General features: G+C 42.5%; 1 protein-coding gene across 1 annotated transcript; it reads right to left on the reverse strand.

Moving 5' to 3' along the window:
* Positions 1–1,094: 1,094 nt before the first annotated feature.
* Positions 1,095–19,081, reverse strand: HACD4 (3-hydroxyacyl-CoA dehydratase 4). Its single transcript, XM_009960403.2, has 7 exons — positions 19,051–19,081; positions 15,084–15,187; positions 14,074–14,201; positions 7,921–8,033; positions 5,251–5,357; positions 4,464–4,595; positions 1,095–3,743 (listed from the first exon to the last, which is right to left on the reverse strand). Exons 2-7 carry the CDS (start codon positions 15,178–15,180, stop codon positions 3,661–3,663), a joined length of 660 nt encoding a protein of 219 aa, XP_009958705.1. The 5' UTR covers positions 15,181–15,187; positions 19,051–19,081; the 3' UTR covers positions 1,095–3,660.
* Between the last annotated feature and the right edge of the window lie 8,897 nt (positions 19,082–27,978).

Consider the following 27,978-nt stretch of genomic DNA (forward strand, 5'->3'; position numbering starts at 1 on the left):
AATAGTATGTTGCTCTGAAGACAATGACTTTCAAGGACTGAGGTTGGCAAGTTAATTGCTACTTATTTTAGATGTACAGGAAGGCAGCAAAAGAAGCTGGTGGTAGAGATCTTGGCAGGACAAGTTCTTGTGACTCCAGCATAGCTGTTCTATGGGCAAATAGAAGGGATAAATTTTTTATTTCCTATCTTTAGCACTTAGGTGTAGTTTCTTTTCCACAGTGTATGTCTTTCATGTGCATATTTATGAATTCAATCTCATAGTACATAAGCTGTACTAAAACTAGTGTGTTTTTAAATGTCAGACAAATGTAGTAGTCAGATACCCTTCTGTTCCTAAAGAGTTTGTTTAACCACTTTGAATTATATATCACTTCCCTAGTGGTATTTCTTTGCCGTTGTCTATACAGTACATTATTTTGCCTGTGTTTACATCACTATGTAAGAACAACTTTTATTTTGATTCTAATATCAGATTATCTAAATGAAGATGCAGATGAGCTGGGGTCTCAAGACAATTGTTTTGAACAAAGATTTAAGTTCCCAGAGATGGAAAGACTCGGGCAGCTTTTGAAGCACCTTTTTGCCTGCCCAGCCCTGAGTTTTTCCAGTAACTAAGATAATGGTGTTGGAGCTGAAGTTACAGTGGCCTGCTGTGGTTGTGCATGGAAGGCTGATTCCCTGGATGTCCCAATTGCCTGTCCCAAGTTACCTCTGCATCAGAAAGAGGTGGGGAAGTCTTCTGTCATTAACTTCATGCCTTTTTCTTGCATTTTAGGTTTGAAGGTCCTCCCCATAGAGAATTTTAAAGAATCCTTCTCCTAGTCCAGCCTTTTAGCCAGCTGTAAGAATCAATGCAAAGGGAGAGCATAACATCCTGTGGGGTTTTTTTAAACACAAAACAATAAACAAAGCTTAATATGAATACCTGTGGTAGGTTTGACCTTGGCTGGCTGCCTGCCAGATGCCCATTCAGCTCCTCCTTTCACTCCTCCTCCTCAACAGGACAGGGTGAAAATAAGATGAGAAAGCTTGTGGGTCAAGGTAAAGACAGGGAGATAATTTACCATTTACTGTTAAAAAAACAGACTCACCTTGGGGAAGAGTAATTTATTGCCGATTAAAAATAGAGTAGGATGGTAACAAAGACAAAACTAAAAACGCCTTCCCCCCACCCTTCCCTTCTTCCTAGGCTCAACTTCACTCCTTCATTCCTGACTCTTCTACCTCCTCCCTCCCCAGGCAGTGCAGGGTGGGTAGGGAATGGGGGTTGCAGTCAGTTCATAAACCTTCATCTCTGCTGCTTGTTCATCCTCACACTGTTCACCTGCTTCAGCTTGAGGTCCCTCCCATGGCATACAGTCCTTCATGAACTGCTCCAACATGGTTCTTTCTCACAGGCTGGTCTAGCACAGGTCTTTTCCATGGGGTACAGTCCCTCTGGAAAAGGCTGGTCCTGTGTGGGCTCTCTGTGGGCTGCAGCTTTCTTCAGGGTACATCCACCTGCTGCAGCATGGCATCCTGCACAGGCTGCAGTGTGGAGATCTTGTCTGGCATGGTCCTCCATGCGCTGTAGTGGGACAAGCTGCTCCACCATGGTCTTCTCCATGGGCCACAGGGAATCTGCTGTAGTGCCTGGAGCACCTCCTCTGACCTCCCCACTGACCTTGGTGTCTGCAGGGCTGTTTCTCTCACATTTTTCATATTCTTCTCTCACAGCTGCTGCATAGCATTTTTTTTTATCTTTTCTTAAATACGTTTTCACAGAGGTGCCATCAGCTTTTCTGTTTGGCTCAGTAGTGTCCTGAGGTGGCTCTCGTTTCAGAGCTGGCTGGAACCAGCTGTGTCTGGCATGGGAGAAGCCCCTGGCTGCTTCTCATGGAGACCATCCATGCAGCTTCCCCACTTCCCCACTGCCAAAGCCTTGCCACATAGACCAAATAGAATATCATATGTCGCCTTTCCTTCTACAGGGTATGTTAACTCCAGGTAGTTTGATGAGAAACAGATTAGATTGAATTTCCAAGGGGAAAAATACCCATGTTTCACCTTCAGTGTGTTATGTAGTGGTTTGATATGAAGTGTTCTTATTCTGGCTCCCTTCTTCAAAGCTGTCGTTCTGTTCAGCTGCTCTGTATGTTTCATCATGTTGTCCACACTTGAATCAGTTTGGGTTAGACAGAAGTCTGAAGTGGAGGTGCTTCTGTATCTCTTAAATTGCAAATTCCTACCTCTGTTTGCAGTGCTTCAGAAAAAAAAATATTCCAGGGTTGACCCTATACTATTGCATGCATGACCTTGTTGCTGATGGCTTGCAAATACTGCAGTGGTCGCTATAGTCTGCGGGCGTTGTCTGCCACATATTAAAGAAAAATGATAGTAGGTGGCCTTTTGTAACAAATGAATTCATCAAGGCCAGCTTCACTCTTTCCTTATATACCCTCTTAGGCCACATGGTTTAGAAAGTCATACAGGCAAAAGCATCTTCATATTGTGGTAGTGTTCATTTTTCCTTTTAAGATTGTCTTCCCTCTAACCATTATCTTTCTTCCCTCTCCCCAGTTTTTAGTCAAGCTTGAAAAAATAGCCTCACTTTTCTCCTCCACCTGCTTGAATTCATATGTAGGTGATAATCAATATGGATGAAATACCAGAAGAGCCCCTGCCAGCTTCTAAGCAGTTATTTATCCACTTTTGCCTGTACAGTTCACTGGGTTGCTGTCTGCATTCTTCATTCCCAGTTGCTGAAGAGACTATGTTCTAGTTGCATTCTCCCAGGTAGTCCTGCAGAAGTGCACTTGAGTAAAATGCACTTGAGTAAAATGGCTAGAATTTTGCACATGGCTTTTGATAGTCATTCAGTTCTGTTTAAAGAACAATATATATGTGGCCTGACTACATCACAGTTCTTTTGCATATCTATCTGCTGTTCAGCATGGAAGAAAATAATTGTGGGGAAAGAGATTCTTAAGTCTGCCAGACTCACACTTAAAAGTTTTTACTTCTGACCCTTAAATATCCCCTTGAATATATAGTAGACGAGTACCTAATCACTTGCCTTTGTGCTTTAGCTGCATTTTCTGGAATCTTGTTTGGAAAAGTAAAGGTTAGGCTAGAATATGAGGGATCCTTTGTGAATGCCTGGGGCTAATCACCATGTGAATCTCATAGGTTGCAAAGTTTCCAGCTTCTGCTCCCTGAGAGATTGCAGTTCTGGCCAATTTAGCATTTATATATATGAGGCACATAAATCTTGGCCTAATATAAAATAATCTTATGGATTAAATGGTATTGTCTTTACAGAATATCTGTTACTAGTGAGGCAGGAGTTAACACCAAAATAAGGGTTGTTAGTGGAATTGTGAGTGGAGGCACTCTTCAAACTTTTCAGAGTTCTCTAATACATTTTAGAAAAAGTATGTTCATTTTTAAAACTCCTGCTATTTGAAGTCAAAACTTTCCAAAGTAATTAGTTATTTTGAGCAGCTTCATTTTTGAGGTGCATTAAGGAGACCTGCCTCTTCTGAAAATTCTACACAGCCAGATAATGTACATGCAAACAGGAGTTTTGCATTGAAAATCTTTGTCTAATTTCTTTTTAACCTATGATATGCAGCAGCCCACTGGAAATACATTTCTTATTTCCAAACAAAATATCAACTTAGCTTCTTTTCTTTTTAATGTTGCCTGTCCCTAGGTGGGCCTTCCTTTCGGAGAAGAGGTTCGGGATGATAAAGCACATACCTGAATCAAAACACAAAGTGGTGTAAAAACAAGACAGTAGAGTCTAAAATGTCTTCAGTTCATTTAGAGGGAACAGTGTGAGCCTTCATCTGGCAACTTTGCACAGTTCTTTCCACGAACTCAGGAACAGAACATGCATCGCAAAGATGAGATCCTTCAAATTAGTGTTAAAGCCAATGGCAGAACGAAGACTTGGCTGTAATGCAGCCTGGTTGAGTTCAAATTTTTCAGAAGTATTTTGTTGAGAAGGAGAAGGGGTCTGTTTAGACACAGATTTTGAGGTGGGCTCTTTTTTCACCTCTTTGGATAATCAAGCTGTAAAAGTCTTAATTTAGATACAGCCTCTCATACCAGCTAGGAGGAATAAGAGAGGAGGGATTGCACAGAATTAAAGTTTGATCAAATGAGAATTGATTTGGCATCAAGTGGGAAGCAAACTTCAGTAAGTGATTGTAAGGCCTGAATCAGTGGACTGATTTTTATATTTTTGTTTTGTATTTTTATGCCTCACACTCAGTGTCTCTTGCAAGTTCAATTATTTGTATTTGAAAGACATCAGAAATCAAAACAGCTGGTGATTAACTTCCCTGCAGTGGTCTGCAGGAGATGTGGCAGAGAGAGTTAGAGTTTGTGAGAGGAGCTGTGCTGATCTGATTTTTTTGTTGCCATAGGCATACCAGTTGTGTTGAGACCCAGCTTTCTGGAAGATGAGATACTTACCTGTAAAGAGCACTAGCAGGTACATTTTCAGAACATAGGGAAAGTAGATTGAGAAGGCAAATGGAAATGGTAGCTTGATGGAGTATGTGCCAAAGGATTCAAAATAAGGCAGTGATACACAAATTGCAAATGCTGTAAAATAACATGGTAAATCTTTAGTCAAAAGGAGGTTGAAGATCAAAAAGCTTCATGTAAAAGTCAGTTACCTTTAAGGCACAGATAGCTGTATTATATACTGAATTCACAATGTCATTCATATGCATACACCCATGTTGTTTCCTCCTTGACTTCAGTTTTTGAGGTCTGAAGTGCTAATTGCTCTTAATACTAGAATTAGCATGTATTTCCTATTCAGTAACAAGTTCTGTCACTCCTGTAGTTGCACTGCTTTCAATGTGTTCTCAGTGGGCAAATTGCCTAGTGTAGGTATGATAAGCTGCCAAGTATGACAGTCCCAAAGCTGCCTAATGTAGCCAGTCTGGAATGGGAGAATCCATGTGTCTTTTGTGGGGGTATTTTCCTGTTTTACCCAGAAAAATAAGCATTTTCCCATGCTGTTCAAAACAAACAAAAAAACCTGGACACACAAAGCCAAGAGAACCCCTAGTAAGGAAAAAAGTACAGAGAAGAGAAAGACAGGTGACATACAGGTTAATATGAGAATACGTAAACATTTATGACTACTTTGGTAACACAAATATTGTAAACACAAATGACAATTTAACTGATCAAATTCTTCTAAAGAAGATTAAGAAAGCAAGTCGTTGGTACATTTCCATCTCCTTACCTTTAGCCAGAACTGAAAGGGGATAGAGCAGGATGCACAGTGAAAAGTTGAGCCATGTCAGTGGTAGGTAGGTTATTCCTGTCCTTGCTAACATGTTGTAAGTGTACCTGCAGTAAGAGGAACAGCACATGAGCTCAGAGGGAATGATCATGTCTTTAAAATAAAGATACATTATTGAAAAATCCAGGGGAATTGCAGAAGAGCTTGGAGCTGCCTATCTGAGAAAACTACAGAGCAATACTGCAGCAGTTTTGTTCAGGCTCTGGTTGATGGCTGAAAGTAGATGGTTCGTTGTTTCAGAAGGGTTGTCTGTGATGCTACAGCCTAGAGCAGACAGACAGCAGTACAGCCATCCAGCCTGAAGGCTCAGTCAGAAACCAGCATGATTTCATATTTATCCATCAGAAAATGGATTTCAGATGGAGATGTTACAACTGAGAGGGGCAGGCAGAATATGACTGTTGCTTGGGACTAAGAAAATGCCGATTTATGACTGCTGAGCTAGCTAAAACACTGCTGGAAGAGGCTAAGCAGCAAGGTAATTGCAGGTATTTAATCTTCTGTAGTATGGCTGCCCCTCCCCTGGACCTCAGAAGTGGTAGTAGGTGCAAAAAAAGCAGTTGCACTCCAGCGTATTGCAGCGTTTTGTTATTACTATGGCTGTTACTGTTGCTTACTGGCAGACCAGAATGCCTAGGACTTCAGTCTCCAAAGGTGAGCTGATCCTAGCTAGTTTGATCTAAAAGTGGTACAGCAGCTTTCCAAACGCTGGAGAAACAGGTCTGATGGCATTTTTTCTGAAAGGCTTTTTGTCCTGTGGTCTTGCTGGAGATATGAAAATAAGGATTTTTAAGCCACTGTTAGTCAGGACTGTTTCTGACAGATGGAACCAGCATTAAACAAACTTTCTGTATTCACTTCTTACTGATTTGTCTAATTTTTCATCATTCCTGAACTGTAGAAGAGTTTGATAGGCTATAAATGTACTGTCTTCTCTCAAGTTTGCCCTCTGCAACCTCAGGACTGTCTCAATTTTGTTGTTATTATTACTTTTAAGGCATATCTCAACCCAGTACAAAAAGGTAATGGCTACTCCCTCTCTATACACCTTCTTGGGCTGTTGATGGTATAAGCAGGAAAGATCACATATGGAAAACCTTGCAGAATTTGCTGTCAGTATACCATTAGCCATAATGCACAGGATATTTATGTCCCTGAAGAACCATGTGGAAGAACTTGTAAGACTTTAAGACTAGTTGGACAAGGGATAGGATAGATTCCTGTACACTTTTGGACATGACTGCTTCTTTGAGTTCCTAGGACATGGCACAGATGCTGTAAACTAGGTAAGAATTTTAAATCTGTACAAGTTGCACTATGCATTGTTATTTGGTCATTTACTGCTATAGACCACAGTACCTTGCCTATTAAATGGCTGCTGTTACTGCTACTGGTGCATGGACTGCGTTCTTTAGCAGTGATAGAAAATAATTACGCATTGATAGGACTGTTAGGCACTGACAGGAATTACAGCCAGTATTATTTACACTTTTGGCCTCTCTCCGGCTGCGCAAAACCCCTTCATTTGAGATTAGGTTCTTCTATTTTAGCTGTACAAACTTCAAAAAGAAATGAGATGGAGCACTAATCTAAATAATTAATACAAGTAGTAGTTCATTAACATGTGTAGTACAAATACCCTGAAGCTGACATAAAATCTTTCTTATTGATCCTACCTGACACTTCCTTTTTCACATCTCTCTTATAACACATTTCCTTTGGTGCCTAAATCCATATTCCGCAGTCATTCCCGAAAGCAATGTATTTAGAATAGCAGAAAGCTATTTTAGTGGAAAGAAAAAAGACAAAGAAAAATTTTGCTCCCATACAGAGGTTGCCGTGAGGGCTATGTCTTGTTAAAGTGCTTCTTCATTCTGTATGTCTTCCCTGCTGTAAGTCTACAAACTGAGGTCCATAGAGGCTTAAGTTACGTTTGAGAAATACTATTGAATTCAGATATCAATGCAAAAGTCAGTAATATGGAATTTTCACCACTATACTTTTACTACAGGGAGGTACTGGTAACCTTCCACCATACAAAATTTTTGAGATAAAAATCCTAAATTGTATTCCTATACATTCTCTCTCTTGTGCTTTGTCACTGCAGTGTGATATATGCCATACTGCACCAAAATTCTCAGTCTCTGCAGCAGGAGCTCTTGGCTTTTTGGAAAGCTCAGTGCAATTACCCCAGAATAGTCTTTCCATCTTAGTAAGAAGTTCTGCTGGTGCTGCCTTACTGTGCTGTTAGTCTTGGATCGAAGTGAGATGATAAAAAAAAAGCAATAGGATTGTAGCTCAGTTTCGGAAATTGCTGTCCCCTGGGAGGTAGTTGTGATTACCTTCTAAATTTTTGTTAAAAAGGCCAAAGCCTTTGAACTAAAAATGTTAATGCAGTGATTTACTTCTGTAAGTCACTCTGCCTCTCAACTACGTGGATTTTTGTAAAGATTAGTGAGTAGCTTACAAGGTCCAAGATTTTATTTAAAATGGATAATACACTTTTCTACCAATTTCAAAATAATGAAATGGGCCTGCAGTGCAGTGGGGTGGGGATCTGCTCGCAAGAATGACCCATTTTCCCTCGTGGTTTCGCCATTGACTCCTTACCTGACCACATCTAATGAATTCCAAAGGAAAAATAAAACACACACGACATATTTGCATTGAACTTCTTCCTGACTGTTGATCACGACAAATAAAACAATTATTCTCTCAGTGATCTGAAAAGAAAAGAGAATTGTGAATTCAGGTAGCATCTTCTGTAGCTCTCATTTCTGTGACACTTTGGCAAAATAGGCGGCCACATGTGCTCCATTTCGCTTCTTAGTCTGCTTTTGTTCAAGACCCCATTAGCCTCCAGCTCGGGGTACTGGGAACTGTTGGCTGCAGCACCCTAGATCTGCTGTGGTAAGGGTGGAGGGAGGTGTGCTTGCCGACAGGGATGGCTTGTGTGTGTAGCCCAGGAAACCTGTGGATGAGCTGGCTGAGGTCATAGGACAAGGGACGTCTCTGGCTGCACCCTGGTGCGTGGAGGGCTGGTGAGGGTAAGCTTCCTAGGCTGTGTAGGAGGCTGTGGGATACAGAGGGCCCTTGAGTGGGTAGTATGCCAGGCAGCGCTAATCTCACAGACCCAGCTCGGCTTTCCATAGCTTGGAGATCTGTGTTCCAAGGGATGTCTCTCACATAAGATTTGCAGAAAGGAAGGGGAATAGTAGAATTCCTTGTTTTTCTTTCCTTCTTATTCCTGGCGAGGAGAAGTGGGTTTAGTCTTGACATTTACGTGTATGAATTATTGACATATTTATGTTGTAACATTTTTCTAGTGGTTTAACCTTATCTGACACACAAGGTATGCCTTTGCAAATGAAAAGATAAGTGGATTAAACAGGCAGCGTCTCCAGCTTAAAGAAATATTTTGGCAATATTAAAGCTCAAGAAATTAAAAACAAGTTTCTTGGACAAGCTTCCTATCAGTATCCATGCCCTGCCCTGTAAAATATGTATCTCTGTAGTATTCAGTACTGCCAACAGTTGCTTGTGAAACTCTCTCAGAACAGTACCAGTTCATTCTGATTTACCCTCTGTTTGAAAGCGCTGAAGGAGAAAACATGAAACAGTATGTCTTCATTGGGTTTTTTAATGCTCACTGCCATCTCTTCCATAAGGTACCTTAGGTTTTAGTGATTTTATGGGTTAAGATGTCAAGTCAGTGAAAAGTCATGAGATTAAAACTGATTAACAAGGTAGGGTTTATAAGCACAGTCATTCTTCTTCACTGGTTTCCCCCTTGCCCTTACTCCTACCTTAAATGAAATAAGAACTTGGCCTCTCGGCAATTTGTGCAGTAGTTTTGCTTTGTAATGTTTACTGGTTCCTGTGCAAAACATTTTGCCTACAGACTTTTTTTTTTGCAAACCACATCTGTCAGATAAAGCAGCCTCACTTCACTGTTCAGCAAAATTACGTAACAGCAACTTTTCGTACAGAAAGAGGCCGTGTCCCTCCCCTAGGGATCTGGTTCCTCATCTTGAAAAGCACTGAGGGGCCACAACAGATAAAAATGGTTTTGCTCCCTCTCACTCTGCCTTGACTGTCACCTTGTGCTGATGATCCCTTTGGTCCCTAACTGTGAGGAACTGATTTCTAAGAAGGTCAGATGTTGACAGACTTCTGTACAGACAGGCCAGGAAACAGAGAGCGAGGTAGTAAGTCCTGTGTTTGTGCACTGGTGCTAAGGAACCTGTCAAGAAAATGGGGGAACTGGAAGTATTCATGCTGGATGTGAAACCAGATAGAACAGACATGGGAGAAGCATAGTGGGACAACCATCATAACAGGGAAATCGAAACAAAGGTAAAAGCAGTGTGAGAGCTTTGAATGATTTTGCTCAATGAGAGAATAAAGAAAATAGACCCTGAGCTAAAATAATTTTGGTGACGGATGGTAAAGGAGTGCAGCATTAGTAGTATGGGCATTTTGTTACCAGCCCTAAAATGAGGCTGGGATGTGGAGAAAGAGTTCTGCAATACTGTTAATATATGAGATGTTTCAGGGAGCTGCCACAGTGACTAGTCTCACCTGGAGACCAAAGCTTTATCACAATAATGAAAAGGTGGACATGTTTTTAGATGTGAGAGCTGGCAGGTTTTCCAAACGGTCACTTGCTAGAAAACAGCACAGGTCAAGTGATCAGGAGCTGACCCCATTTCTGTGAGACAGAAGGATAAGCAGTGGACAGGTAGCTACCATCCCCACTTTCAAAAGGATGAGCACTAGCCAATGAGCCAGAGTGGCTATGGAGACCCACAATTCAGCCTCATGGTCTGGCAGTGGATCCCACTCTCTCCCCATGGCACAAGCAGGTGCACAGGAGGCAGTGTGTATCACCTAGCTGTGGCTGAGCAGTTTTCCTACATCAGAGGATTCGTGTTTGGGCCCTCAGCCTCACTAGTTGCAGGTGATGGAAGTCAGTATTCAGACTGTGTAAAGTAGGTTGAGCACCTGCAAGAGCAGGGAACAGGACCTGACACAAAGCAGGTCCCCTATAGGTCTTCTGTTCCTGATAGACAGCAAACAATGGGATGCACAAAGCAGCCATTGGAGGCCGAAACTGAAAACTGCCCATGGCCTTGCTCTGGAGCACATTTGCGGGGCAGGACACAGGCCTGGCTGCTCAGGGCAACTGTGACATCCTCAGGTGTAAATCAGGAGGTTGCCTGCCTGCTTGCCTTTATTCCCCTTCAGGACGCTGTGCTCTTTTCTTTCATAGCACTCACGCGTTTAGGTAGCCCACAGAAACCGAAGGGAGATGCAGGGATTAGTCAGAGGCTGGGGACCTTTTCAGCAAGTGACAAAGGCAGGGTGCTACTTGAAATAAGGATTCCAGTAAATGTCTGTTGATATTGTGCCCCGATACACAGATCTGTATACACAGATACATGGAATCATGTACATATATAAGTATACACACATACATGTGTGCATATGTATACGTGTGTGTGTGTACACACATATGTATATACATATATATAAAAAGCATGTGCTGCTGCTCAGCCACAGCTAATCCCTTCTATGGGTCATTTGTCCTTGCATGAATGAAAATATGGTATTCTCTGTTGCGACACTCTTCCTTAAAAAAAAAAAAAAAAGGGCAAAACTAGAAGTGTTTTCATGTTCACAAAGCATAAATACAGTGGTTTCATTTTTCATTCCTTCTTGTTCTTTTCGTTAAAATCAAACTGGAATTTCCTTCCTCTCCCAGGACTGGTCTCTCAGAGGATATAGTAAGTTCTGTAGAATGGCATAAATTTCCACAAAGCAGCCTGGGCATTTGAAGCAAGTAAGCAAAACAGAGCAAATTAGCCTAGCTGAGATTAGGGTGGGAACAGGCAGCACATTCACTTCCATTTTTTTTAATAACTGTGGCTGCGCAGTATCATGCTTCTTACCTGAAACCCTTATATAACTCTTCAATTTAGAGAATGTTTAAAAAAAGTGCTACTAAATATTTAGATTAAGTTAGAAGTTAATGTTTTTATCACAAAGCCATAGCACATTGCTTTTGATCTGGAAAATCTGATCCTGTTTGCACAGGACCACAAACTGGTGTTTTGTTCACAAAACCACCAGTCTTTTCTTACATCTTTACCACTCTCTCCTTTGCTGAAGTACCAGTTCCATCAGCCTTTTCTCCCTGACCAGACTACTAAATGTCATTATCCTTTGTTTTGCCAACTGCAATGACATATGACACGTTCTCCTGTCCTCTCAGTCATTCAAGCTGCAAAAGCCCTGAGAGACATCCCTTTGCACCAACTTTTTGACCCTCCCTTGTCTTCCATTCCTCCAGAGCATCCATCACACCGGACTCATCTTTCTTTCGTGGTGTGACTTGGCCTTGACCTACCTAACCCTTCTCAGGTGCCTGGTAGCCTGAGACTTTGTCCCGCAATGTGGCCATCCTGAATGGGTTTCTTCAGAAAACACCTCTGGGTTTGCCTTTCTGCTGCCTGTAATGTATATCTCAAAGTGTTCCTTGTAAATGCTACTAAACCAGAATAAATGGGATATTAGGCAGAAATCCTTCATTCAGATTCTCCTTAAATCTTGCCTTTGCTGTAATGCCAGCAAAACAACCAGCCACCACAGGGGTGCTTTCACAGCTTGTTTTATTCAAGGTGACACTACCTCCAGCCATGTGCTTCCCTAATCTTGCCAGAGCCACCTGTTCTCTCATCCTAGAGGGCACCTGAGATGAGCTTCACTGTGGATATGCATGTGTGTGCATGGCTTGAGCGATGCATCTGGGGGTATGCTCTAAGCTTGGTGAGAACACAGAACGGGGCAGCCACTGTCAGGTCCTTGCAGCTTTGCCAGTGCCCTGACTATGTGCAGTAGTCCAGCAGGCTGCAGTAAGGTAAGCATCTCTAACTGTCCTTCCCCAGTTCATTGTGGGAAATGTATCTTTTTTTTTCTTTTTCCTAAGAGGCAGGGGGGAAAGTGTGGCAAGGCACATGGGACTACTCTTGGCACACAACTGCTTAACCTGCGCTCTCACAGCAAAAGCAGGGCAACCCCAGTGAAAGCAGAGTCTACCAAAGAGCTTGGACAGCATGAGACTACTGCTAACGTCAAGGCAAGAGAGTTGTGTTTGTGGTGAGAGAACCCTTGAGGAAAGAACCAAGTAGGGATCCAAAGCTATTTTTGTTGTGAGGCGAATGTTTGGAGTCATAGTGCTGTATCGTTCCCTCGTCCACCTTCTCCATGCTGCCCTGGGGAGTACTGCAGTAGTTGCATTGCCCAAGAAAGGCCAGTTTTCTTGCTCAGAATATCCATTTCATATCTAGTGTCTTTTGTGGCAACACAGAGCAGTCTTTGTGGAGGCGTCCCTGATCTCTGCTTCTGTAGGGCTGGGTAGGAAAGGAACGGACTATGTAAGGGCTGGGGAATGTGTAAACTCTGCCAGGACAAGCCTTACTTTAATGACTGTAGCATTAGCAGGCTGCTTTTCTCTCCAAGAGATGACGTGAGATTTGTTACAGGACACATTAGGTAGGATACTTTTATTTTCCTAGTTTAGTGTAAAAGCATGTAGATTTAGGCAGGGAAAAACAGTTAATTGCATTTTGACAAATTTACTACCATACTTGGTGAGCAGCATAAAGAACAGAGATCTGTATTAGTCAGTCAATTTCTAATGCAGATTTGAAAAGAGGAACACGTTCACCCATGCAATACATCATTTGACAAGAATGGGCTATCCAGAAAACTAAAAACGTAACTAACTACTTAGTTACTTACTTAGTCTTCTACCTTCTGACTATTGAGAGCAATACCGGTTTCACCATTATTCAAATACTAAAGATTTGGAAAGGTTTGAAGGCTCAGGTCAACTTTTTTACTTTTTCCAATGCATTAAGAAAAATACCAAAACCTGAGGCTAACTCCCAACAGAAAACAAGAGTGTGGTAAGGAAAATGCCAGAGAATCATCTTGCTCTCTGCTATAGCATGTGATCTTTTGACTGGTTTTCTGCTTTCAGCTGAACATATGCCCTGTAAATGCCCTAACAGCATCAGAACCTCTGGGTGTTGCCACAATTTGCCCATGTCTGGGCTTGAGAGGGCAGAGAACCTTGCAGCAAGAATATGACAATTCTCCTTTCTTTCTCATACCAACATTAATTATTCTTCAGTCCTTTAATTTCTCTCTCTTAATCAATTATTTTCCTTCCACACTCCATGATCGCCAACAAACCCTGTTTCAAGAGGCTTGATGTACTGGTGTTTTTCTCACTGCCATGGCTTTGCTACCCCATAAACTAAACATGCACTGGTCAATAAAGAAATAGCATGGAAAAGAGTTATCTACTGAAACTTGGGCTCTGAAATGTTGTCTTCTGCCTGTAAACAAATTGGCTGGGGAGACCTCAACCACCTATGGTGCCCTAGAAATGGGGACTGCCCCGTTTCTGCAGGTGGCTTCTCGTCTGGATGTTTTCTGGGTGCATGCTGTGGTGGGCTAGGCGTGGGGCACTTACTATTCAGTTTCACTCAAAAAGAAAAAAGTTGAGAAAGCAGCTCCTTCCCAACCTAGTTCTGAGGGCTCCACTCCTGCAGTTAGCAAACCATTAGCAGACAAACTCACTGAGAAAGAGTGCAGGTGGACCATTCAGGGTAGTTCAGCCTGGGCTTGTCCCCAGGGGCAGCCATGGCTGAAGTGTACAGGTCGTGGAAGGAGGGTCTTGTGAAACAGGCTTACCTGCAAAAACCTTGGGAAGAGACGGCTTTTGTCAATGCCAATGAGGATGTGTAGGATCTCCAATACAGATAACAACTGGCAAAGGCGCATTACAAGTCCTATGGAGTAAAATGTGTCGGCTAATGAATCTACAGACAAAGCGAAGAGAAAAATTAGAGGGTGGTTATCTAGTAAAAGTCTGGACCAACCGCTGTGTTTTTTCTTGCCCAGTTGCCACGGCAGATGACAAGAAATAAAGTTCACATGCTATCAAACTTTTCAGTAGCAGAAGCAAAGCTTTGGGGAGGGGAGGATGCTGTCCGCTCAGTGTGTGACTCTGACACAGAGGCAGGAAACAGAAAAGAATGGGATCCCCTGTACTTGATGCACTGGCAAACACTGCGCAGGATGTGTTGGTTTAGAGATATCACTTCAGGATATTTCTAAATATGAGGAAATGTATGAGGAATATCTAAACATGAGGAGATGTTGAGTTCCTGCCTGTATCTGTACCAGTGGCACTTCCTAAAACAAGTAGACTGCAAAGCAGGTATTTACAACTGTCCACCATTATAATTTTAAATTTCCAGTCTTTAGTTTTCTGGTTTTGTGCCTTAAACCCAGGCAACAGAAAGAGAAATATGTTGTTACATCTTTGGAGATAAGAGAGTCATGTGCAATAACCACGAAGATATTCCCTCCTAGTAGCTTCAATAAGATTAATATTCACCATAATGACTGGATCTAGTCACAGCTAAGCCTATGTCCAAGTCAAATGTTACTAGAATGCTGATGAATATTACGACTTGGTAGCAAAACAAGATCTTCATTCCTGATGTGATACAGGCAGAACAAAGGTACCAGTAATTTGTTCACCCTTTTTAATGGAAGAAACAATGTTTTTCCAATTGAAATTACTTTCCCTGGTATCGGACATAACCTATTCAGAATCCTAACTTTATCTCTAATGTGATGTTTCCATGTGTCAATGCCTCTTAAAACGTTTAAGGAAAATATAGAAGGAATCCTACCTTTTCCAAATGACATGAACCTGATGATCATATTTGTAAATATCCAGGAATGTCCACAGAATTGCACTAAGTCATACACAAAGAGGTAGATGTTCATGGTAAAGCTGTGGAGGTGAAAATGATAAAGCAAACTGTATGACTTACTACAGCATTCAAGCTTTTTGACCTGTAGAAATTGCACTCTCTTTGGACATGTTAGTAAATCAAAGGAAAACAGCTTAAATGTAAACAGGTCAGTGAAAACTGTCTGTGTCTGCCTGTGGTCACAGAGCAGTACTTTCCCTAATGGATCAAAGGCTGCCTTTGTTGGTATATCTAGGATATGCCCAGGAAAATTTTCTGAGTTTCCACCAGTGATTAGAGTGATCTGTGGCCATGCAGTGAGATTTGTGCCTCCAGAGGAAAAAGTAGCTAAACAAGGACACTCCGTTGAGTGCTGGATTCAAGCCTGAGCCCCTTGGCTTGGCTCGGCTCTGCCTTGACAGTGTGACCAGACTCGAGGGACTGCTGGGGTTGCACCCATCGCAGCCCTGCTGTCTGCCTTGGACACCTGCAGACACCTGCCTTGGGGTTTCTGCATCTGGATGACATCCTGAAGACATGCCTCTATCACGCCCTTCAGACAGCTTAAAGTACAATGCAAATAATTTGCAGTATCTCCAGCACGCAGCATGGTTGTAAGTATCTATAGAAATATAAGTGAAGAAATGGAAAAGAAAGCCTCATTTCAATCTGCTTTTATTTGAGGCAGTCTGAAGGATATGTCTTTCCCTTTTAAACCAACTTGCTCTACAGGTTTTCCAGAAAAATGTTAAATTAGGTTCTTTGTCTTTCTGCACAGCCTGCATTTCAAGTTGCAGGTAAATCTCCTGTTGGAGCAGACTAACTTTTGTAACTACTCTAACCTAATTTTCATAGGTATTCTGACTTTTTGCAAAACTTCATAGGCTCTGGAAATACTTCATTTCCCTTTCCCATAAATGTATTTTCTTCTGACTTATTCTGGAGAGAGAGGCCTGTCCTCGAGCTATGAAAAGAACTATCTACCTTTTTGGGAAATGAATTTATTAATTTTGTATTAAAACTTATCTCCCATGTTTAACCAATTAATTTCCTACCCCAATAAGTAGTAAGAGTTCTTTAAGTTACCCCTTGATCCAGTTCATGTGGTATACCTCTGCCAACAAACTTCATTTCATTTGTATCTATACATTAACAAATGCAGTTAATTTCTGTGTTTATAAATATCTAAATATGATAAATGCACATACTTCATTCCCAGCATTGGATCAAGACCATAAATAACAACACATACTTCTCTAAATTGTTCTAGATAAACTGATCTTCTAAAATTTTGATCTAAGTACATCCTAGGGAGGTCATAGAAAATGCCTTTCTTCCTCTCTTCCTGTTATGCAGGATGGCTGCTCTTCATATCATTGCTTCAATAAGCACAGAAAGATTTGTTGGCATAATTTACCTCCCAAGAGACATCAGTGCCCTTCGATACTGTGAAAATAAGACATATGAGGACCCAGACAAAGTAATGTATTCCATAAACACTCTTTTGGGAAAAGTGTGATAAAACTTAATTGGACTAAAGACCAGTGAGCCCTATAAATACTGACCCAAAATCCCAACTGCTTTATTACTGAATGACGCTTTGTCCTCTCTTGTGGGAAGAAAATGAAGTGGGACACTACATTACAGAAAGGCGAAAAATTAAGAACATTATTCTGATTTAAGAGACAGTCTTATTACTGGATGGATAGGAATTACTGTAATGTGTATGAAAGTTACAGGAACAGTTATAAAAATCTTGAGGCAGCACCTCCACCAGTCTCTTTGGTCTGATATTGCCATGTGGGCTTTGCACGGGATGCAAGCTGAGCATATGGTTTCTCTCTTCTTCTGAAGTTTTGTTTGCTACATCTGTCTCTCATCCTCAGAACTTGTCTTTCAGTGATTTGCGCTTATTTTCTGTACTCTTCCTCCATTGGCTGGCTAGAAAATTGTTGTCTTTACAATTCTTAAGCTACTTAATCTTGGCTAAACAGGGTGTAACCAAGAGGACATTTGGAAATGCAGCTTCACGCTAGTGTTTTGGCAATATGGCAGCTGTTGCGTGTTAGAACTCGTCATCTTTACAGTGTACTGGTGACCACTGAAATGTATACACACTGTTGGCATTTATGGAGGGCCATATATTCCCAGGGAAGTGTAGAGATGCGCTGGTGGGCAGCGTGCCAGTGTTACCTGGAGGACCAATCCCAGCCCCAGAGCTGCCAGCAGCACAGCTCGCTCACTTCGTGATGCTCTCCACTGTGAGAAGAAACAGCCCTGATCTCAAAACAGGGTTTCATTCTACAGTATTAATCCTCACAAAAAGGTACCTAAGATCAAACAGAAGTCTTTGACAGAATGAAGAAATCTGCAGAGAAAAGGTTATTTCAGTGTAACAAAAGGAAACTGAAATGTAACTGTTACCTACGGTCTTTCTCATCCAAAGTCTGGTCTCTTTATCTAGAGAACCAGAAACAGACTGAGGATAAGCCGTTTCACTGTCCTAGCAGTTTTGTGTCGCAACGTAATATTCAGCAATCTGCTTCTATTTGAAAGGCCACTGGCAGAAGAAACTGACTTTAATTAGATTTCCCGCTCCCCTCAGCTCACAGCAGTCACCATTCCACATTTACCTCAGAGAGCCTGCTTCTGCAGCACCCTTGCAGACAAAACACTGACTAGCAATCCACCAGGTAGCTGTTCAGTTCCTGACCCTGTCCCAGACTGGCTAGCTGACCTTACAAATCTCTCCTAGTCTCCCTGGTGCCTAGTTTGTAAAATGGACTTGCTGCTGGATTTATTCCTTGTGGTGTGATGTGCTTTAACACTTTCAGGTTGCTTTCATTGGAAGGCATTGAGGGCGAACTGCACGTTTCAGTACTCTGCCTGCACTGGTGACAGCAGAAAGAAACAGACATGGGTCTTGCAGTAGGAAGACCCAGACTTGCTGTCTGTTGTTTTGGTTGTCAGTTCCGTGTCATGTACTGTGGCTAATTTTATACCAAATACATTGAAATGCTACAGGTGCATTTACCATATTTAGGATCAACATTGCTAGTGGAAACCAGATTCTCTTGGGGCTCTAAACCTAGGAAACTAGATGAAACATGAGACCGCTCAGAAGTAGCACACATAGCAGCATGGTCCCAAACATCCTTTTTTCCCTTTTATTCACCAGCAGAGATACAGTTTTGGCTTGCAAAGCCTGACATATTTCCACAGGCAGAAAAATCACATAATTATTGCATTTCATTATTTTTAGCATGAAGTTCTTCAGTGTGTCTCTGTGGTAGCTGTCATCTAAGGTGACTATGGAGGTAGGTGCCCTCAGTGCCCAAAGGGTGGTCAGGACCATGTCCCCCTTGAGCTAAGGTGACAGCACAGCAGCAGCACCCAGTTTAGGGAAGCCCTTGCCCCAGCTATGTGTCCCTTGCGAGGTGCAAGGATGAAAGCCACTTTCAGTCCCTCTCAGGGGGGTCCCACCCAGGCCTGCATGAACTGAGCACTTCCCTGCCCTCAGAGCTATTGCAGTCTGCTGCCTTCCTGTGAGCCCATACCGTCTGGCCACACATGAGGAAGCAACCCTTGCGCTGAAACCAGAGAGCCACGTTCCCTTTTTTTCTTTCTTCTTTTTTTTTTTTTTTTTTTTCTGCAGGAAAGTTCTGCTAGAAAAGCCCCTCTGCTGACACGGTTTCCTTTTAAGTCGTATCGGTCTGAACTTCTACCCGTTCCCCCTCCCACCCCTGTGACAAGCTGCAAGCACTATATCTCAGAAAGGAGAAAGCTGCTGAGAATCAGCACAAAAGATGTACTTTTCTTTCACGGGCACCTCCCACCCCACTTTTTTTCCTCCTTCCTTTTTTCATTTGAGCAGTCTAGGTGACCGGCGCTCAAGAGATATTACCTGTTGCAGGGGTCAGATTGCTGCTGCTGCTCGTGATCTTTCTCCTTCTTTCTCTCTACAGCTGCAACAGCTGTTTGTTAGGAGATCACCCCTCCTCTTTCCTCTTCCCCCACCCCACGACGTCACCATGTGTAGCACTAAGCAGGAACAACGCTGCACTTCCCGAGAAAGGAGTTTCTAACCCCAAATATCTCCACTCCATTTGCCCTGCTCCTCACTCAGCCTAGCCTAGCTTAGCCTAACCTAAACTAGTTTCTTGCTGTTGTACCAGTAAGCCAGTCTGTAAATCCCACTAACTTTGTCTCTTAACCCAGAGAAATATTTTGAACCATTACCAGAGAGAAATAATGCAAAATCAAAAGTTTGTTTTTCTCTTCTGTTTAATTCATCAGCACTACAAAAATGCTAACAACACTATCAAATGACAAGGAAGGCTGGGAGCATAGCATAAAAGAAGCACTTCAGGTAGAGGAAAGAGTATTGCCCTTCCTATCTAGAAATGTCTATTAATTCATGCCCCTGTGAAATATGGGCACTGCTGGCAGAGGAAATGTACGTGTGCATCCTAGTTTACTTCTGCCCTTATGTGTCTGGCATAAGTCAGCATAAATCAGATGAAGAGTGTCATAACACGCTTATAAACTCCCCTCTGCCAGTAAATAATCTTTTCCACTGGCACTCATGTTGAAAGCACATCTCATCCTACAATGAGATTTGAAATTTGATGTTATGACTGGAGAAGTCACCAAGGACATAATGAGCTTATAATGTTACGTGTAAGTACAAAAAGTGTGGTGAATAAAATGTGTCTTACTGGGTTTCAACCCTACTGTGAGTGGCGCTGAGCTCGTGGCAAGACCATCTCCACTCCCAGTGGTGTCCTGGAGAGATGAGAAATGTCTCCCTGGCAAGTGGGTGATTTCCTGGCAAACACAACAGGACACTGCGTTTTTCCTGGTTATGTGTCCCTTGTAGGACCTTAGCAGAAGTGTCATGCAGTTATGCTTAGCTTTCCTGCTGATGTGGAAGCTCACTTTACTGCTCAAGAATCATCATCTTTTTCTAGGCTAAAGAATGTATTTCTTTCTCAGGAGGAAATAATAAATCAGCATTAAATAACGGGTTAAAACAAATAAACAAATGGCTATTGAAAGGTTCCACCCATAGCTCTTGCAAAAGAGCTCCCACTGTTCATGCCACTGGGAGGACAACTGGTGTGACGAATAGTGCCAGGAGTTGAGCTCACGACTGTAACAAGATCCAGCTTTGGGAAGAACAGCTCTTCTCAAACGGGCAAATACGTAAAAGCAACAAGAGCTCACCTAGCTTTATGATGCGCAAAATCCCTCTTGTGGGCAGCTGCCAAGTTAAAGCTCCCACCTGCAAGAGCTTGCGCGCTGGATACCAATTTCCTTCCGTGGCACTGACCACCCCCATGGCACAGCCTGGCAGGGGGGCAGCCCTGCTGCACAGTGGAGCTCTGCCCCATGCTGGGGCCCCTGCACCAAGCAGTGCCACCCTGCCCTGGGCAGGGCTCTAGAGCAAAACAACTGGTGCTGAGGAGGTGGTGCCCACCGCTGGAGCATTTTGAGGGTTTTCTTCTGACCGCAGCTTGGCCAGGTGGGCTGGATGCCCGTTGCTTACTGGAAAAAACATCTCGTGCTGTGATGGCATGTGAAAGGAGTGATGTTGTCCTCTGAAAGGAGTGACGTGCGTGCACTCCAAGCCTGCCCTGTGATGAGGAACGAGGCATTGCAAGGGGCAATGACTAGAAAACTTACTTCAAAGGTGTACTTCTGACCTGAAGTGTAGTGTTATTATAAATACAGGTGTTTGAGCAGCAATGCACTGCGGCAGTGGAGCCAAGGTACAGGGCTCATAAATCCACTGTTAGCTGGATATTCATATTATTCTTTGGGAGATGTAGAACATAATACAGTCAGTGGATTGTAGCAGATCTGGGCAGCCAGACCTGATGTTAGGATCTGTTTTTCACAAGAAAAGTCCTTCTCTGAAATAAAAAGCTTTTTCTGCGTACAACTTGCAGTTCTCTTTAGCTGTGCAATTTGCAGTGGTGTTTTTGTAGTGTGATGGCCTAGGGGTATGAGAAAGGAAGATCCATAACAAGAGGTATCAGCTTTTCTTAGACTAGATGGAAATAGGAACCCTTCCAGGCATTCAGCGTTTGGAGAAAGGCTTTTAACCTTAAAACATTTAGCAATTTTGTAAGCTGCAAAGACATTGAGATGAAAGCAAATATTAAATGACACTGTCAGAACGCGTGTTAGCTGGATATGGGACGACTAGAGTAAGTCCTGGGAAAAAATCTAGCTTTTATTTTTTGAAAATAAATTTTCTTCTCCACTCCAGGTACTTCTTTTGCAGACAAACTTCTGTCAAGAAACTACTTAACCAGCACAAAAAAATTACTTGTCTATAACTGCTGGCACCTCTTAAAACAAATTTCATGAGTGTTCAGCATGTGTTAAGACTGAGTCTCCTGTATTTCTCAAAATCTAAACAAATTGTGACTGTGTTTGATTTCCCTGCATCATAAGGCGGGAAAACTTGTTCTTTCTGGGCATGGTATTTGTGTCAGGAACCAGTTCAAGGAGGTGCTTTATCCGTAAAGTTAACAGCAGCCCTGAAATGTTTCATGTGAAATGGAAAGAATCATTCTCTTCAAATAGGAAACATCACCAGGGTAACACATCTGCTCTTTTTGTGCGTAGCTTTTGTTTCCAAATCCTTGCTATAAAAGCAATCTGCAGGTGTGTTTTAAGAAAAGAAACCATGTGTCCTAAAATTAATTTTCAATGTTCTCCTTTCCTCCATCATTAGATTTTTTGGATAACTGAATTCAAGCTTAGATTTTGGCCAATGGATTACACTAGTTTAAGCACTGGTAAACCACAGCTCTTAAACACGTGCTTAACTGGAAGCACACGCTCTGGTACTACTGACTTCAGTTAGAGTAAATCCTGGGCTGTCTGGAGGCCATGGGTCTGATGTGGTGTAGTACTGGACACTCTGATTTCTCACGAGCAGGCAGAGTATGTGCACAGCACTGGCTGGCGTTTATGTCATGTGAGCAAGATTGCCGGGGAGACAAGGAAGGCTGTGCAGAGGCAGCAGAGGAAACAAAGTCATCTCCACACTGCAAGCAAGTAATGGGGAAAAGTGTCAGTGTTTTTGGCTGTACTCTCAAACTGGGCAAAAGAGGAAGCAGCAGCTGTGCCAGCTTCATGCCTCTCACATGCCAGCGATTTTGTAAATTCAGCAGAGACCCTGGCTTGCAAACAGTCCTGCCTCACCAGAGCTGGCTTGCTGGCATAGTCTAAGAGTAAGTCACACCCAGGCAAAGCTCCTGGCAGCTTTAGGGTGAGGAAAGCCATACTGGGTGAGCAAGCATTGTGCCACAAAGGTCCACCAGACACAGAGTTGGCAGGAGTTTTACCTTTACAATTTCGTCAGATGAAAAATGGATGAAGTTTGGAAATGCTTTTGAAGGAAAAAAAAACCCAGCCAGTCTGTTTGGCTTTGGCCATCTATGAGTGCTCTTTTGCATTTACCAGCTTTCAGGACAGTCAGCTCCAATGCAGGCAGGGGTATTTCAGAAAAAAGCAGACTGGTGGCATTTCTGTGTCACTGCCCTGTAGCTGGAGGAGAACAAGAGGAAGGACGAGGGAACACAGACAAGAGCCTCCAGGTAGGTGCTGTCCAGACCTCCCAAAATGTCACTTGGAGGAGATGCAGCAGCCTTGCCCTCCTTACTTGTCACTTCCTGTGATTCTTTGAGGGAGCAGGTCATCTAGCCTCTAGATTGACCTTTGTACTCACAAGCAGCCCTGCAGCTCTGTAGGAATGTGTTGATTTGGGTATTCATTATTTTCAAGCATTGATATGCCAGGCTACAAGGTATTACCCCAAACCCCAAGGTGGAGGTAATCAATAGAAGACTACTGACTATGCTCTGAGCATAGGACAAAAGTGCAAAAATAAGTTGTGTTTCTGCAAGACACCTTAATTTCTGTTTTTTCATAAAACTTTCTACATGGAAGCAACTTGTTTTTATGATGCAAAGGATGACTTCTTTTTAGGCTGATTATTATAACCTGGTTCTACTGTGCTTAAAGAATCTGAATCTGCATGTTCAGGGACAATATAATAATTTTTTTAGGGTAACAATTTTTTACCCTTTACTTTTCTTACAGGGAGTGTTGTAAATAGCATCACTAGTTTTATATTATTTAAAGAATACCCTTTATCTTTTAGTAGAAGTTTCTATCCTTCCTTCTGATTCCCAGCCAGCCTCTTTTCAGCAGAGTGGGAAATTCACTGGTTTTGCTAGGAAGTCAGTGAAGGGATTATAGGAGGTTCCACATTAACATAAGGAAAAAAACTTTTTCACTGTGAGGGTGACAGAGCACTGGAACAGGCTGCCCAGAGAGGTTGTGGAGTCTCCTTCTCTGGAGATATTCAAAACCCTCCTGGACGTGTTCCTATGTGACCTACTCTGGGTGGTCCTGCTCTGGCAAGGGGGTTGGACTAGATGATCTTTCGAGGTCCCTTCCAATACCTAACATTCCATGATTCTGTGATTAACAAAGACATACCCAGTTCTGAAATGAGTCATGCTTCTACAGTCTCTGTGCCTCCCATTTCACTGCACTCTGTTTCATTGCTGGATGAGACCCACAGGCCCATCAAATATGCCACTACTATAATAAAGAGGAATTACTGCTTGATGGGCTGAGAGATTTCCCTTTTTTTAAGTGTTGGCCATTACCAAGTCACTCATAAAGGACGTTGTGATAATAGCTTCTGTCATTAAACTCTATCTAGGAGTTAAATGGTTTGCACAAATAGTGACTGTTACCCTGCTTTAGGGACCTGGGAAGGAGAGGGAGGTGTGCCTTATTTATCTTAAAAAAAAAAAAAAAAAAAAAAAAAAAAAAAAAAAAAAAAAAGAAAGAAAGGGAGAAAATGAAGGGTTTAGTATCTTAAAATATTTCTAGTGACTAGTAATCACATTCAGCACAAATCCTTTTTAAATACTTATGAGTAGCTGTGATAGAATTTAACACTTGTCCCGAGGACAACAGCATGGGTTCCACTACAAGCAGCAGGAGCTTATTTTTCACGGAATCACTAAATAGTTTGGGTTGGAAGGGACCCTTAAAGGCCAACTAGTCCAACCCCCCTGCAGTGAGCAGGGACATCTTTAGCTAGATCAGGTTGCTCAGAGCCCCGTCCAACCTGACCTGGAATGTTTCCAGGGATGGGGCTTCTACCACCTCTCTGTGCAGCCTGCTCCAGTGTTTCGCCACCCTTATTGTACAAAACTTCTTCCTTATATCTAGACTAAATCTGCCCTCTTCTCATTTAAAACCATTACTCCTTGTCCTATCACTACAGTTCCTGCTAAAAGTCCCTCCTGACCTTTCCTACAGGCCCCTTTAAGTACTGGAAGGCCGCTAGAAGGTCTTCCCCAGAGCTTTCTCTTCTCCAGGCTGAACAACCCCAACTCTCTCAGCTTTTCCTCACAGGGGAGGTGCTCCAGCCCCCTGATCATCTTCATGGCCCTCCTCTTGATTCACTCCAACAGGTCCATGTCTTTCTTACATTGTGGGCTCCACAGCTGGACACCATACTGCTGGTGGGGTGTCACCAGAGCACCGTAGAGGGGGAGAATCACTTCCCTTGACCTGGTGGCCATAGTTCTTTTGATACAGCCCAGGACACAGTTGGCTTTCTGTCCAGATCTAACTGCTTTGCCTACTAAGACTCTCTTGGCCCATAGCTGCATTCCAGAGGATTTTAGCCATGTGAAATCCTGGGGATGCTGGATATAAACAGAGATTTTTGGGGAAGATCCTCAGATTAGGGGGAAGGCAGAACACCAAGAAAGGCAAAGGAGGAAGAGCTCCAAGGATCTGCTGTGCTGCATTAAATGCAACAGCGCAGGAGCGCTCTGCTGATGCTTAGGTCCCATGCAGATGCCACTTGTGCTGTCACTGCTCTATGTGATGGAAACCACCCCTGCCTCATAGAGAAGGCCTGGCAGGCTCTTGGCAGTGATTGATCCCCAGGGCACAGGGTCTGCTTCTCTCTGAACCTGCCCGAGCCTGGCTGCCAGGTCAAGGTGTGCCCAGACACCTAATTAAGTATTATTAACTAAACTATTAACTATTAAAAAATTCTAACCACAAGAAAAGATCTGTTACAGACAATCTGAGTTTTCCCAAGTTGTCGAGACCAGAACTGAATCTACCTTGAACCCACAGAGGCTTGAAGAAAAAGTATATGAATTGCTTAAAGACACCACAATGCTTTTCAAAACACTTGAAGTCAAACAGACCTTGTTTTTTTTGGTAGAAGAAAAGCTTTCTGTTTTATATAAATATGTCTGTCAAGATATTTCCTTTCTGGGAAAATGAACTGTAACACACAGTACTTCAGCTAAGTCCAGAGGAAGCTGTGTAGGTTCTGGCCTACCAAGATAAGAAACTTGAGGAACACGGCCGTCAATACGAGTTACAGTGAGCAGATATGGTGGTAACTGGTGTGGTGGGGGCAGATATGCTCTTTGAAATCTCAGTATTTAATCTCCTTAATGTGAATTTTGACTTTGCAAATGCATTACCATGTTTGAAGAGTTATTTTGTGGATGGGAGTGTTAACTGTTTACTTCCTCACATTAAAAATCAGATTATATGACTTGCTTAGAAGATTGAATTCCTTATTGCTGAAGATAACGTGTTTTTTAGGATCCTAACTGCAAGCACTTGGGCTGAATAAGGTTGGCCTTAGAAATGGAATTGTGGAGCGAACTGAGACAGCATGTGAATTTCTCTGTGCTCATCTGCTCATTACTTACCATTTTTGCATCTTCAGCCCCCCTGAAATTCAAAGGGAGTGTTGCCAGTTCACAGAGCTGGGAATTTCAATTTTACTATTGTACAGAGAGAAAAGGAATTAATTGAGGACACAACTAAAGAACAGTCTAAATTACGTTTGGAAGCAAGGTGGGCTTGGCGGTGTGTTGCTGCCGTGGGGACGCCCCACAGCAGCACTGCAGCTGCCCTCCAGTTTGCAGAATGGGCTGCAGCACTGGCACGTCTGCAGGCTGAGAAGAAAGATTGTCCTCACTTTCCCTGCCAGAGTTTGTCCGTCTGGGAACCCTCAGAACTGAAAAAGCCCATGCACCTTACCAGGATTTCTTGATGTCAGCAAAAGTGTGGGAAACGCTGATGTAAATGACTCATCCTTGCCTGTCTGAGGACTAGTAGGAAGATTTTTGGATGTTAAAAAGCACGGTCACCTTATTGGAAAGTATCAAATGCAATCTTACTTTCTTTGTTCACATTTTTACTCTGTGTTAAATTTCTAAAGCAAAGTAAATTCATTCTGCAAGTCAAAACTGAGGACTGACACCTTCTTTTAAGATTTATTCTGTATCTTTGTCACCCTCATTTCTTGGTCTCTGCACTGCTCGCTCTCTGGAAGGACCCAACGTTGCTCTAAAGCTGGGAGGCAGGAGACAGTTTAGGGCTACCCCTGACAAGGGGCAGGCTGGGTTGGAAGGGGTGAGGACTGGCAGTCCGTTGGCGCTGTCTCCCCATGAGCAGTTCCTGATCCCCTCTCCAGCCCACACCCCTCAACCCTGGTGTTGATCTGCCTGCTCCACCACAGCCACCGCTGCAGCTTTGCTATGGCTGCTCTGAAGGAGTTCACAGCTGACCTTCCTAGCAACAAGGGCTAATCATGGACAATTATTTGGAGAGTTATTTCCACAGGCTTTTGTCCTGTCTTGCTTCAGTTTTGTTTGTTTTGTTTTGTTTTTTTAAATCTGTTTTGCATTTCCTTTTTTTTTTTTTTTTTTTTCCCCACAGTTTAATAATGAAATAGAGCCAGAGCTGACAGAAGAGGCCAAACCCATGGAAGAATTGCTTTGGACAGCTGTAGCTGACAGTGACATCTGATTTTTGCCAGAGTAAAGTCTGGACTAAGCATTCTCCAGTTCTGCTGTAGCTATTCTGAAGTTCCACATAGGATACAAGGCGTGTGACCCCAATTCCACAAATCCACTCCAGAACACAGACTGTACATCGATGAAGCCCTGCCACTTTCAGTACAGTTTCCCAAGAGGTGCAGCACAGCACACGTAAACAAGGTGCTGTGAAACCAGCCGTGAGAACAGCCACAACTGTGACTGGACCTGTGCTGCACAGCACTGGTGAATGAGTCTTATGAGAAAATTTATTAAACTTTTTGGCTTACAAGCAGTTCCATCTTGGAGGGATTTTGTTTTGTCTATGTTAAATTTTCCACCAGGATTTTATGCTCCATCCACTATTTTATTAATTTCCATTTAAAAATAATTTATGTTAAAAACTATATTTTGCTGCATTTGTTTAACTTGTAGGAAAATACTAACTGGAATAAATACCAGAGGGTTTCAGTTAGCCAGGGGCATAATACACAGCTGACCTGGTAACAGGATGGTGATGAAATACAGATTACTCAAAAATGTTACAAAGGCAAGGAGAAAAGAGAAGATCTTCTGACTCTTTGTCTTTCTTCCTTTATCTTAAAGACTCTTTACCTTTCTTTAAGAAGTAAGAATAAAACAAAGACATACTGGTTTTCTGTTTTCTTTTCCCTTGTTATTTGTTGAGCTACTATGTTTGTTCCAGGGTCCTCATATTCAAATAGGTCTCCTAGACATCATCTCAGCACAAGTAATTTCTATTATCTCATAGCTGGCCAAAAAGTAGTTGAAATCAAATGCTGGTTTATGAGATCCTGTCCATCATCTCTGAGATCTTCTTCATTCTTTCAACAGTTCATTTTCTTTTCAATTCCTTTCTGTGAATCCACTATCAGTTTATTGATAAGCAGCATGCTCATAAAGAGCCAAAACAC

This window comes from Leptosomus discolor, chromosome Z (genome assembly GCF_034619465.1).
Source record: "Leptosomus discolor isolate bLepDis1 chromosome Z, bLepDis1.hap2, whole genome shotgun sequence".
NCBI classification, from domain to species: domain Eukaryota; kingdom Metazoa; phylum Chordata; class Aves; order Leptosomiformes; family Leptosomidae; genus Leptosomus; species Leptosomus discolor.